This window comes from Panicum virgatum, chromosome 5K (assembly GCF_016808335.1).
Source record: "Panicum virgatum strain AP13 chromosome 5K, P.virgatum_v5, whole genome shotgun sequence".
In the NCBI taxonomy this organism is placed as follows: Eukaryota; Viridiplantae; Streptophyta; class Magnoliopsida; order Poales; family Poaceae; genus Panicum; species Panicum virgatum.
The window spans coordinates 14,669,602-14,682,238 of record NC_053140.1 but is presented as its reverse complement, the minus strand read 5'-3'; the positions used below and the strand labels follow the sequence as shown (position 1 = coordinate 14,682,238).

Sequence of the window (12,637 nt, the reverse complement as noted above, 5' to 3'; positions counted from 1 at the left end):
ATTGCACCTCAACTTCTATCTCTTCTTTGTATCACCTTGCTAACCACATTGGAGCAGCCCTTATTTTCCCATACACATTTACTCAGCTTTTTTTTTTGGAGTATAGCCTAGAGCCGGCTCTCGTAGCAGCAACTTTTTTCACTTGTCTTTCTCCTTAGCAATTCGCATGTGTGAAAAATACCTCTTTTTATGATATATAGTGAGTGATACATGGTCCTGCTTAAATTCAGAAATGTCCATGCCTAAAATATGAAAAATATTTAAGGGTACGGTGAACACTGAACAGTTATGTACTCTACCATTTTTTCTCTTTCTTTTTTGAAAGAATTTTTTTCTCGTTCTCAAAGAAATTGATTTTTTTTAAATACAAAATTGAAAATTTTGAATCTGGTCGCGTCGGCGATAGTTTCGCGCATCCGGAGGGGACTCACGGAACAATCCACCGCCGCCCCCGCCCCCCCTGGTTTTGACTTTTGACCGCACAGGGTTTGGCTGGACTGGCAGAGACCACGCCACGGCCATTGGGGTCGGTCCCCCTCCTCAGCTCCTCTTTCCCTTTCCATCCCTCTCCCGGGCCCCACCTGACTATTCTATTCCAGACCGCCATTTATTTATTTATTCCCCAGGAAATCCTCTTCTACCGCGCCCCCATTCTTGGAGAGCAAGAACAACGCAGCCCAAAAGCGAGAGAGACCGGTGGAGGAGCGCAGCAGCCCATTCCCACACCACACGCGCCGCACCTTCTTCGCTTCCCCTTCGCTTCCGTCTCTCCCCGCGCAGATCTAGCGATGGCGGCGGCGGCGGCGGCGGGCGGCGAGCCGGCGTGGGGGGAGGCGCCCGCGGGGCGGCGCCGGCCCAAGACCAAGATCGTCTGCACGCTCGGCCCGGCGTCGCGCTCCGTCGAGATGATCTCGCGCCTGCTGCGCGCCGGCATGTGCGTCGCGCGCTTCAACTTCTCCCACGGCTCCCACGAGTACCACCAGGAGACGCTCGACAACCTCCGCGCCGCCATGGACCGCACCGGGATCCTCTGCGCCGTCATGCTCGACACCAAGGTCCGCCACCCCCCCCCCCTCTCCCTTCTCGATCTCCGCGGCCGCCTCGCGCCTCCCGTGTTCCACAGCCACCCGTTCGCGATCTGTGATTTCCGGCGCTGCTGCTTCCCTGCTCTGCCGTGCCGCCTGCTCCACTCATTAGTAGTTGTGCGCTGGCCTTCATCATCTTGCGGCTTTCGGGTTTTCCCGTTTCAGTGGTTAGGGTTACTTCCTACAGTATGACTGTTTTAGCCCAAAATTGAAGTTCCCCTGCTCCAATTTTTGAGAGATCTTGACCTATTAGATGTGATCTCTAGCTCCTAATTTCGGCGCAGCCGTTTTTGGACGCTTCTATGTACCGCTTTTTTTTTTTGAACAAAACGCTTCTATGTACTGTTGCCCGTTCGTGATTCCTGTGGCAGAAACCCCGACCATTCCTGTTAGTCGAACCCGAAGTGCCTTTGTCTGTGCTTGTGCTTGCGTAGTCTGCTAGGACTCGCTTTTAGTTACCACAGGTTAATTCCGGCCTGTACCATTTAAGCTGCCAACTGTGGTCGACCAACGGAAATCTCTGAAGATCTGTGCATTGATGTCCACTGTCGGGCATTAGCACGCCTTACATGTCGATTTTGCATTTGGATGGAGCCACTCGTTGTACTTACCTCCGCCTGAATCAGCATTGGTTGGTTTGCTGGTGTCAATTTCCTTGGGTTGTTGGCTGTGGTCCTCATCCCACAGCCACTTGTCCTGGCTATGTCTCAGCCTTAACTGAATTTTGTTGGGTTCTGGTCTGTTTTTGACCTAGGGTGCTAAAGTGTTAAAGTCTGATAGCATTGTATAACTGTCAAAAGTTCTGATGAAATACGAGAAATCACAATATTGTTTTGAGAACTTTCAATGTTTTAGTTCCGATGATATAAGAAAATGCAGATAGTGAATCTTGTTGACTAATTGAGCAAATGAATGATGCTACGGAAAAGGCATCACAATTATTACATCTACAGTTTTATTTTATGCTTTTCTTTATTGATTTTTTATATGTTCTTCTGTCATTTACGTGACTCATAATTATTATTGTGGATGCATCCCTGACGTAAGTATAGTCTTCTGACGCAAATGAGTATCACCATCGATCTCCAATAGGTTTATGTCAGCAATTGATCGTGGTCAGATTTAGGGTTGGGGCAGCCATCCATATTCAAACACAATTAATGCAGAAGAGTGCTCAGTCTTATCAGCTATTATTTAGCTCCCATTGTGTTTACGTTACCTTGACGGAATTTATTCTGTTTCTTTGTCCCCTTGACCTTGAGGGCAGATGGCCTCAGTTGTCTAGTTTCCTGCACGAAAAGTGCAGCAGATCCAACTTAAAAACCCTGAGGCCTTATTTTGTAGTTGTCATTCAGGACGTGAAAAACATGATAAATATACCTTATCAGTTGAATTTTTCCTGTAATTCTCCCTTTGACCACTGTAGGGAGCTGCCAACTAGTGGGACTCTGCCCGATACGCCTCTAGGTATTGGGCATACTGTTTATTTAACCCTGATCTCTAATCGCACATCTGCAGCATGCCTGATAGTTCGGATGGGATGAAATCGTTTAGCTAACAGTATTTTAACTCAGTGCACATTACCTCATATGACCAGCCAAACCACATCCCTACTTGCATTCCCTTATCCTGCCCCAACTAAATGGGCTTTTGTTCCATGGACTTACTCTAGCAACCAATCCAATAAACCCTCTTAGCTAGCCAGTAGCTTACAACCCTAAATATACATTATTGTGATTGCAGATCTGGCATAGTTACTGAACTTAGAAAAGGTTAGCAGCAATTTGTTTTCAAAATATTTCTGATTGATTTATGAAAGTTTATCCAGTAATAATAATTTTCAGAAGCACCATTTGTGGATAACTAACATCGACGTAGTTGTAGTGTAATTACCCTTTGTTGCTACTCCATGGCTCTGTTGGATCAATGTAATTTCTGTTTGTAGTGCAAAGGCTGCGGTCAAACTTGAGCATTGACCAATACTATGCATGTGTAGTAAAGGTTTGTTGTCATACTAAAATGTGCCTGATTTGTACATGGTTTGTGCTGCTTTGATAGAGCATATCACTGATTTTATTTGGTTTGTTTGTATCAGCTGTGATATGCCTCAGTTTCAAATCTTTACATTTAGACATGTACTGAAAAATAGAAGGCATCAAGATGTGCCATCCTTGTATTTTGTTGTAGAAAATTGCAGTATGCATTGTTGGCTGGGTTGTAGTGATAAGGTGACGCTGTTTGAGGTTTTCTTTTCTTTCTTAATCGGAACACACATCTCAGTTCAGCTTTCCTGTGAGTTGTGAGCACATTCTACTATGATATCCAATAGTAAATTTTCCATGCATGGACATCTTATTAGTATAAATAGCTTGCTATTCTGTAAAAGGAAACATAATCCTCACTCTTATATTGCATGAGCTGTATGGCATATGAATTATCTCTGGGTTCACTTGTTGTTTTTCTTTTTTGCCATTGCACAATTGTATAATATAGTGTATACTGGTCATATCTTCATGGCATCTACTGATATATATTGCAGGGTCCAGAGATCCGAACTGGATTTTTGAAAGATGGGAAGCCTATTCAATTGAAGAAGGGTCAAGAAATCACAATTTCCACAGATTATAGCATTAAGGGTGATGAGAAAATGATATCGATGAGCTACAAGAAGCTCGCAGTGGATCTGAAACCAGGCAGTGTCATATTGTGTGCTGATGGTACCATCACTCTTACTGTGCTTCACTGTGATAAAGAGCAAGGCTTGGTTCGCTGCCGTTGTGAGAACACTTCTATGCTGGGTGAGAGGAAGAATGTTAATCTTCCAGGAGTTATTGTTGATCTCCCAACACTCACTGACAAGGACAAGGAGGATATCCTTAAGTGGGGTGTCCCAAACAAGATTGACATGATTGCCTTGTCATTTGTTCGCAAGGGTTCAGATCTTGTGGAGGTTAGAAAGGTACTTGGCGAGCATGCCAAGTCCATAATGCTGATGTCAAAGGTATGGATATGGCATTCTCTTCTGAGTTTCGAGTTAATAGATTTCTGAATTCAAGGTTGTAATTAATTTGAATGCGCAGGTTGAGAATCAAAAGGGAGTAGCCAACTTTGATGATATCCTGGCAAACTCTGATGCGTTTATGGTGGCAAGAGGTGATTTAGGGATGGAAATTCCTATAGAGAAAATTTTCTTTGCACAGAAGGTGATGATTTTCAAGTGCAACATTCAGGGAAAGCCTGTTGTTACTGCCACTCAGATGTTGGAATCTATGATCAAGTCTCCTCGCCCTACTCGAGCAGAAGCAACTGATGTTGCAAATGCAGTGCTTGATGGCTCCGACTGCGTCATGCTTAGTGGTGAGACAGCTGCTGGGGCATATCCAGAGCTGGCTGTGCAGACTATGGCCAAGATCTGCTTGCAAGCAGAGTCTTGTGTTGACTATGGTGCTGTATTCAAATCAATCATGGCCTCAGCTCCAATTCCAATGAGCCCATTGGAGAGCCTTGCATCATCGGCTGTCCGCACAGCAAACTCTGCCAAGGCAGCGCTTATCTTGGTCCTGACTAAGGGAGGAACAACTGCTAGGCTTGTGGCCAAGTATAGGCCATCCATGCCGATACTGTCTGTCGTAGTTCCAGAGCTGAAGACCGACTCCTTCGACTGGACCTGCAGTGATGAGGGGCCAGCACGGCAGAGCCTCATTGTGAGGGGTGTGATCCCAATGCTGAGTGCCGCCACTGCCAAGGCCTTCGACAGTGAAGCCACTGATGAAGCTGTCGGTTTTGCCATCGAGAATGCGAAGGCTATGGGGCTATGCAACACCGGCGCGTCTGTTGTGGCCCTGCACCGGATCGGGACTGCATCCGTCATCAAGCTCTTGACTGTGAACTAGGGGGGGCAGGAACACCATTTTGCCTGGGGGTGATTTTTGTGAGTCTGCTTAAGCATACCAGCATATCTTCTACAGTTTTTGTTGCCAAAGATAGTGACTTTGGGAGTTCGGGTTTTGGTTCCTTGGGTGTCACGAGGCTGTGAGAATTTATCACTAGAGGTTAGGCATTTAAACAATCACCAACCAATATAGCTACTTATCTGCAGCTGTGTTGCTGCTGCTACTATATTATTTGAACTTCATGATTGTTTCACATGCTTGCTGATTACTTTCTGTTCATTGGCTAGAAATATGCTTGTTTATGCGTTCGTACAGATGATCAAATGTCGATTGGTCTTCAGTAAAAAAACAATTACCCGTAGACTAGCTATCTGGAGTGCTGTTACCACTACAGGCCTTTGAGCCGTTGACAACTCTGTCAATCTTGAAGCTGCATACTGGCATAATCAAATACATGTGGAGCGATGTGGCATGTTAGAGCATCTCTAAGAGCTCTTGTATCTATGAATAGTTAAAATTCTGATATTATGTAAAATGAAATAACTAGCCAAAAAAAGATGAAATCCAACAGTTTTTTCAAAATCCAAAAAGGAATGCGCTAGGCAAAGATGCCCAGCGGATAGAAAACGAGATAGAGTTTCTATTGGATGAAGTTTTTTCTTCTTTTTATTTTTTTTAGCTAACTCACAAAGATACCAGAGCTCTTGGAGATGCTCTTAAACCTTTTCTTATATGCATAATAGAGATAATTTTGATTGTGATGCCGCTCATCAAACTGCCAGAAACCCAAGATAAGCGCTCTGCAGAAACCATATTTGACTTGTAAGACGCTGCTAGCACCAGATTCACGCAGAAGGCAAATTCATACACTTGCCCATATCTGTTCTTTGGACGACCAAGAGAACTGTATCACAGTGAATATCACATGAGCAAAACTAACACACTGAAAAAGGGGCTCCAAATTTCCATGGCACCAACCCGGCATGCTTCCTCCCTATGTACACTGGCACCGATGGGCTCGCTCGACCAGCACCAGCAGCCATCATCGTCATTGCTCAATCCTCCCAATGCTGAGAGCTGCTGCTGCTGCTGCTGCTGCCGCCGGACGGCGAGAACATGCTGTTGAGCCACTGTATGGTCGCCGGCAGCCGCCTGTTGCCCTCTTCGGCTTCCGCAACGGCATTGCCGATGTGCTCTGGCTCGGCATTCCCAGCAGAGCCTGCCCTGCCATCCCCGCCGCCGCCATTGTCGTTGCCTTCGTGATCGGCATCGACGCTGACATAGCCACCGCCGTCGGGGCCACCGCTGCACGAGCTCTTGTTGTCGTCGTCGGCCGGCAGCTGGAACCGGCAGACGGGGCAGGAGCTGTGCATCTCGAGCCATGGCACGATGCAGTTGGCGTGGAACCTGTGCCTGCAGGGCATCTCCCGGGCGCGTTCGCCGGGCGCGTAGTCCTCCAGGCAGACCGGGCAGCTGGCAGCCTCGTCGCCGGTGCCCCCCGCGATCTCTACGGTGGGCATTGCCTCGACGGCCTCCTTCTTGGCCGGCGGCGTGCCTTGGCGACCGGCGTCGCCCTCGGTCAGCTGTTGCACCAGGGCGTCGAGGCCGGTGCCGAGGAAGTAGTCGCCCAGCGCCACGCCATGCTCGCCGCCGGCGGCGGCGCCGATGAAAAGGCTCCGGCCGAAAGGGGTCAGCTGGTCGCCCTCGATGGCGACGTCGGCGGCTGCTTCCAGGCGCTGCAGCTGGCGCTCCCGGAGCTCGTGCAAGAGGCGCAGGAACGCGGTGACGCGGCGGCGGCGGCGCGTGAAGTCGTGCTCGTCCCAGTCGTGGAGGAAGCCGCCGGGCTCCTGCTGGCGCCGGCTGCGGCGGCGGCGGATGGAGCTGTCCACCGTGCTGAGGATGGCGTGCGCCCAGATGGAGCTCGGGCGGTCCGCGCCGGGGTACACCTCGGCCAACGCGCCGCCGCCTTCGCCGCCGTCGGCCGCTGCCGCGCTGCGGGCGGTCTCCATCTCCTCGAGGAAGCCGCTGTGGCAGTGCGGGCACTTCATCTCCGGCTCGCCCTCCGCGGGCCTCACCGCCACGGCGCACATGTGGCACCAGTACCTCCCGGCGCCCTCCTGCTCCGCCATCGCTGCTGAGCTCCTCGCGCTTTCCCCGCCAATGCAGCTACCCTAGTTGTTCGGGGGGAAGATTCAGCTGCGACGAATCAACCGGGAAGGAAAGATCAGAGCCCTGACGCTACGCTACAATCAATTGCGAAAGGTCTAATCAGTGATGTTATTGGGGGAACAAATTTTCGAGCTCGCCGGGGCCAATGTCTCCCACGGAATGCAGGAATGGAGCATTTCTTGATGCGCTACAATCACAGATCGAATCATTTGCATGTTCTTGTGATACACGGATCAGATGCGGGCTTCTTTGAAAGCTCGCAAAGACAAGGACACGCGCTCGTGCTAAGGTATCATCTACTACGCAAGAGCAAGGTCAAATCATCAGGCCGCCATCATCAGTAAACTAACACGCGATTCAATCAGGAAAACAGGAGCATGGCAACGGGATGCAACAATCTCATTGAATCCCCCCGAGATGTGGATCAAACAAGGTGAAAACGAAGAAACAAGCTCAAGAAAATGCACATCACATCATGCATCAAGTTCCATTAAAAAGGAAAAAAAATCCTTAACCACCCTTTCCGCAAGATGAGCATAGGCAGCACAGCAGACACCACCCCAATCTGACGCTAATACCAGCAGCGAGAACGGATCCAGGAGATGCACAGATTGGAGCACGAGAGAGGGGGGGGGGGGGGGGGGGGGGGGAGCGTGAAACGAAGCGAGCAAGAGGCAATCAATCAATCACCTTGGGCGCAGCAGGGCAGGAGGGCAGGGCATGTGGGGGAAGAGCAGCAAGGCCAGAGGGGCCGGGCCTCTCCTGCCTCTGCTTGCCTTATATTATCAGCGGCAGCAGCATCCTCCTCCTCGCATCGATCACCACCTCGAGCTCCTCCTCATATAATACGCCGGGGGGAAGGGGAACACATGCTCAGGGCAGCGATTAGGAGGGGCCTCCTGCCGTGCCCACCTGCTCAATTATTGCGCTGGCCTTCTAATTTTAAGCTCTCTCCCCCAACACCTGAATTCCTCGCTGTTCTTGTGATAAAAAACGGGGTCCCCCCCCCCCCTTCCCTTCGGCTTCGGCTAAAAGTTCAGTGGTGGCGGCATTTCGCTTTTCCGGCCAGCCCAGAAATAGGCGAGGATTCTGAAAAGGGCGAGAAATATAAATATATTGAAAAGAAATCTGTAAAAGAGTTGGGCTCGCTTCCTCGCTGATCATCACTGCATGTGCCCGTGATTCCGAGTGGTGGTGGGTGCCACATCAGCTGAATATTCTAAGGATAGTTTTTTTTGTTGTTGTATATATATTTTTTTTTGAAAAGGATCGTTCTCCCCATCTGTGTGTATGTGTGTGTGAGAAAGAAAGATTCTGATGTAAGCTCTCAGGGGCCCTTTAGTTACCAAAAATTTTCACCCAAAAATTTTCACCTCTCCTTTAAACACGTGTATGAAGCACTAAATGTAATTAAATAATAAAACTAATTACACAGTTTGGATGTACACGACGAGATGAATCTTTTAAGTCTAATTAGTATATGATTAGCCATAAGTGATACAGTAACCCACATGTGCTAATGATGCGGTCAAAGGCCTCAAAAGATTCGTCTCGTGGTTTCCAAGTGAGTTCTGAAATTAGTTTTTTAATTAGTGTCCGAAAAACCCTCCCGACATCTGGTCAAACACACGACGAAACATCCAAAATTTTTTGCTTTTGGAACTAAACGGCCCCTTACTCATGGGTGCACTAACTGTGCGCCGGCAAAACAGTGGAGTTCCTTTCGAAGGAGGTGAAACGGGGCAGGCAGATATTACCAAACGGACACGCACGCGGACTCTCACGTCTCTCGCGTCGTCCCCGTGCGGGCGGCGTGGGCCGTGGGAGACCCAAACCCTAGCAGCCACCGCCCCTCTCTCCCGATCTCTCCCGCCGTGCCGCTACCTAAGCGGGCCGCCGGCAACTCGCGCGGGCCGTGGGGAAGGCGGTGGCGTGGATCCTCCCCCTCTCCTCCTGTGGTTTAGCGCGGGCGCGGCCGTCTCGTCCTTCGGAGGGTGCTCGCCGGCGCGGCGCTTCGCGGCGGCGGCGACGGGGGCCACGGATCCGGTGGCCGTGCGGCGAGAGCGCGCGCCTGTGCGTTAGGGGCGGCGGCTTGCGCAAGATTGGCGGCGGCGGCGGCGGCTGGCGCGGACTAGGGCGGCGCTGCTGGGGCCTGGCGCGGACGGCGGCGCTGCTGGGTCCTAGCGCGGGCGGCGCCTGAGCGTGGGGGGCGACGACCGCCGCAAGCTACTGGAGGCGGGCGGATCTCGGCTACAACTGGTTGCGGCCTGCTGTGGCCGGGGGCCGTGGTGGGTCGTGCCTGGGTCATGGCGGCCCGATGTTGGTGGAGTTGGGGGCGTGCTGCGTGCGGGTGATGGGTGCTGAGGTGAGGAGGTGGTGCTCCCCCTCTCCCCTCTGATGGCGATATTGGTCCGGCGTCGCCTTGGTGATGGGGCTGGGGCCGGCTGGTGCTTGCTTGTGGCGCCATGGTGGTGCTTCGGGCTGTATCTGGCCTCTTCCAGTAGAGGCGTTGCGGAGGAGAGGAGAGGCGAGCTACTGCCTAGTCCAAGTGTGTGCGACAGGCACGGTGCTGGGTCGGGCGAAAGCCTTCACTAATGGTTTTGTCGGTGGCGATTGTGGCGGCGCTCTTGTGGCGCCGTTCTTCCTGCTGGGGGCACCATTGTGATGCACCGTGTCCTACTGCACTGGGTTCTCTAGGGTGAAAATTCTGTCCATTTATGGACGTGCGATGGCGGCGCCATTGGCGTCGTGCCCTCCTTGGAGGCGCCGTATCTAGAGACCCGCTTTGGCTACGCAGTGGGGTGGTTGGTTGGCGGAGTTGCTCGTGCGCAACGGCGGAGGAAGCGTGGCTGGTCCGTGCTGGCAGGGAGGTGCAAAGGGCCCATGGGTGCTGGAGGCCTTGAGGTGGCGCGCATGGTGCGGTGGTGACTCCGGTGACGGTTGGACGGAGGTGTCGCTCTCCTAGAGATTTTAGATATCTGAGTCCTTGGTAGAGGAGTGCGAGACGGTGGGAGAGGCGAGGCCCCCACGTAGAGTGGCCAGGATCAGTGGTTTTCTTCGGTGTTGCGACATGAGTGTTCTACTGAAGCTCCACTAGGACAGGAGAATCGACGATCGTGTGTGTGCGGCTTGAGGGGGATAGTCTCATGGTGGACGAGTTCGAGCTGCCGCTCAGGCCTGCCGCGGGCCGCGAAATTTGGCGTGGCATAGCGTTGGTGACAACGGCGCAGTTCGCGAGTGGCTTGTTTTGGCTCATCTCCCAGATTGTGGCGGTGTAGTGTTTTGTTGTGTGCGTTGTTTGTGTGGTGATGGTGTTCGCTTCGACGTGTTATATATGAATGTTTTTTTGGGAACAAGTCCATTTTACCCCCCTGAACTTGTCAAAAAGTCCGCATTACCCCCCTCAACTACAATACCAGAAATAGAACCCCCTTCAACTCTCAAAACCGGACAAATCACCCCCCTGGACTGTGTGGAGACAGTTTTCCACGGTGGGCCCCACCTGTCAGCCTCTCATCTCTCTCTTTCAATCTCCCCAAGCTCACTGCTCGGGGCCATGGCCTGCTCCGCCCGCCCGCACGCCGCCTGCTCCGCCGACGAGGGCCCCACCGCGGCGTGCATGGACAGGCGCTGCAGCCCCTCCGCAGGGAGCAGGCAGGAGGGGCGCGCACTGCACAGGCTGTCGGAGGAAGAGATGGGGGCGCACGAGCTCCGCCGGCGCAGGTGCTGCCCCACGCTAGAGCCCGACCGCCGCCTCCAGCGAGCCGCATGGCCCTATCTCGCTCCCACCGGCCGCCGCGGGGTGTGCCTGCTCGTCGGCCGTCCCTGCTTCAGCAAGGACGCGCGGGGGAGGAGAGCTCCGCCGCAGCCATGGCCCTGCGCCGGGAGAGCAGGGGCAGTGGGCGCCGCCACGAGGCCCGCCACCGGCCCGAGACCGAGGAGGGAGGAGTGAGGGCGGCGGAGGATGGCGTGCCGGCATGGGAAGGGAGGGAGGGCCGCCGAGGAGTGAGTGAGGGAGGGCGCGCGGCGACCGGCGCATGGAGCCAAGCTCCGCCACGATCGCCGCGAGCTGGAGCTCGACCGCGGCCGTCGCGGGCCAGCTCCGCCGCAGTCGGCCTCCTCCACCACGGTAGGGTGGGAATGGCTGGCGGCCGGGGAGGGTGGGGATGGCTGGCGGCTGCGGGGTGGGAGAGAGAGGAAGTGAGAGAGATGAGAGGCTGACAGGTGGGGCCCACCGTGGAAACCGCCTCCACACAGTCCAGGGGGTGATTTGTCGGGTTTTGAGAGTTGAGGGGGGTTCTATTCCTATTATTGTAGTTGATGGGGGTAATGCGGACTCCTTGACAAGTTGAGGGGGTAAAATGGACTTTTCCTTTTTTACATGATGTGGTAGTGCTCCTGTCTTTTATTAAAAAAAGATATTACCAAACGTACATCCAAGACCGTCTCGTTCGAAATTCCAACTCGATTGGGATAAGAGTTGACGGGAAACAAACTGAGAAGGAAAAGATGTCCAAAGGATTTAGTATCTTAGTGACCCGGTAAATATTCGTTACAAACCATCTTTTCGGTATATACGTGAAAAAATTTGAAAAATCATGATTGCAAGTATCTAAGAAGTTTCAAATGATTGGATAACTCTCAAAATTATTATTTGGTTCATTTTACCCCTCAAACTATGCACTTTGGTTCAAATTACCCTCTAATATAATTTTACAAGATGATAGCACACATCATAAAACATATTCGAAACATGATAGTACACATCATAACACATCTTAGAAACATACATCATATTTTTTATTATTTATATGGGTTAAGATATTTAATAATAAATTAATTATATAAAAATAATAATGAACAATTATAATAATATTTTAATATGCATTGTGATGTCCATTACTACTCTGCCAAATTTAAAGTTAAAATTCAACTTGTGTTATTATGGGGTAAAATGGACTAAATTGCATAATTTAGGAGATAAATTGAACTAAATTATAGTTTAGGGGTTATCTAGACTTTGACTATAGTTCAGGGGAGTAATTTAGAATTTTTCTTTTTTAAAAAAAATTGTATCTCAATTTTCACCACAAAATACATTTAATGATGTTCGTTTGAAACTTTCTGAATACTTGCAATTGCAATTTCTTAGAGAACTTTCTCGTTTTCTCTGAAAAGATGGTTTGCCACGAATTTTTTTTTTGAAGAAAGAGAAAAGAAGAAAAAAAAAAGAAGGTGGGGCCTACCAGTCGCGAGCACGCGTCTGCTAGTGGCCTCGTTGATGTTCACTCTCATCATGTTTGGTAAGGAGTTCGTCCAAACCAATTTTATTCATGTTGCTTTATAGCTAGATGTTGATATTTTCGCTGGATCATATCATTCGAACAGTTTTTTGCCACAGAAACCACACCGGTTGGGGGCCGTTGAGCCGTTGAACGTGTGTCGGTGTGTGTGTGTGACTCTTAAAAGTGCGGGTTTTTTTACCCGTTC

The 12,637-nt window shown here is 50.9% G+C and overlaps 2 protein-coding genes across 3 annotated transcripts; one reads left to right on the top strand and one right to left on the bottom strand.

The window, feature by feature from the left end:
- The first annotated feature begins 630 nt into the window (after positions 1-630).
- On the top strand, positions 631-5,246 carry LOC120706547 (pyruvate kinase, cytosolic isozyme-like). Its single transcript, XM_039991225.1, has 3 exons — positions 631-1,055; positions 3,625-4,086; positions 4,166-5,246. The coding sequence occupies exons 1-3, from the start codon at positions 789-791 to the stop codon at positions 4,976-4,978; spliced, it is 1,542 nt and encodes a 513-aa protein (XP_039847159.1). The 5' UTR covers positions 631-788; the 3' UTR covers positions 4,979-5,246.
- A 524-nt stretch (positions 5,247-5,770) lies between these two features.
- Positions 5,771-8,188, bottom strand: LOC120706545 (E3 ubiquitin-protein ligase SIRP1-like). 2 transcript variants are annotated; one of them, XM_039991223.1, is made up of 2 exons: positions 7,838-8,188; positions 5,771-7,174 (listed from the first exon to the last, which is right to left on the bottom strand). In XM_039991223.1, exon 2 carries the CDS (start codon positions 7,105-7,107, stop codon positions 6,034-6,036), a length of 1,074 nt encoding a protein of 357 aa, XP_039847157.1. In that variant the 5' UTR covers positions 7,108-7,174; positions 7,838-8,188; the 3' UTR covers positions 5,771-6,033. The 2 variants fall into 2 exon arrangements, with proteins under 2 accessions (XP_039847157.1, XP_039847158.1); XM_039991224.1 differs by having other exon boundaries at positions 5,771-7,221; positions 7,838-8,186.
- Positions 8,189-12,637: the final 4,449 nt, after the last annotated feature.

Excerpts from the sequence above, each read along its gene's own strand:
- LOC120706545 (XM_039991223.1), bottom strand. The coding sequence starts at position 7,107 with ATGGCGGAGCAGGAGGGCGCCGGGAGGTACTGGTGCCACATGTGCGCC.
- LOC120706547 (XM_039991225.1), top strand. The coding sequence starts at position 789 with ATGGCGGCGGCGGCGGCGGCGGGCGGCGAGCCGGCGTGGGGGGAGGCG. Across the intron at positions 1,056-3,624 it reads CCGTCATGCTCGACACCAAG|GGTCCAGAGATCCGAACTGG; the intron begins GTCCGCCACCCC and ends TATATATTGCAG. Across the intron at positions 4,087-4,165 it reads CCATAATGCTGATGTCAAAG|GTTGAGAATCAAAAGGGAGT; the intron begins GTATGGATATGG and ends TTGAATGCGCAG.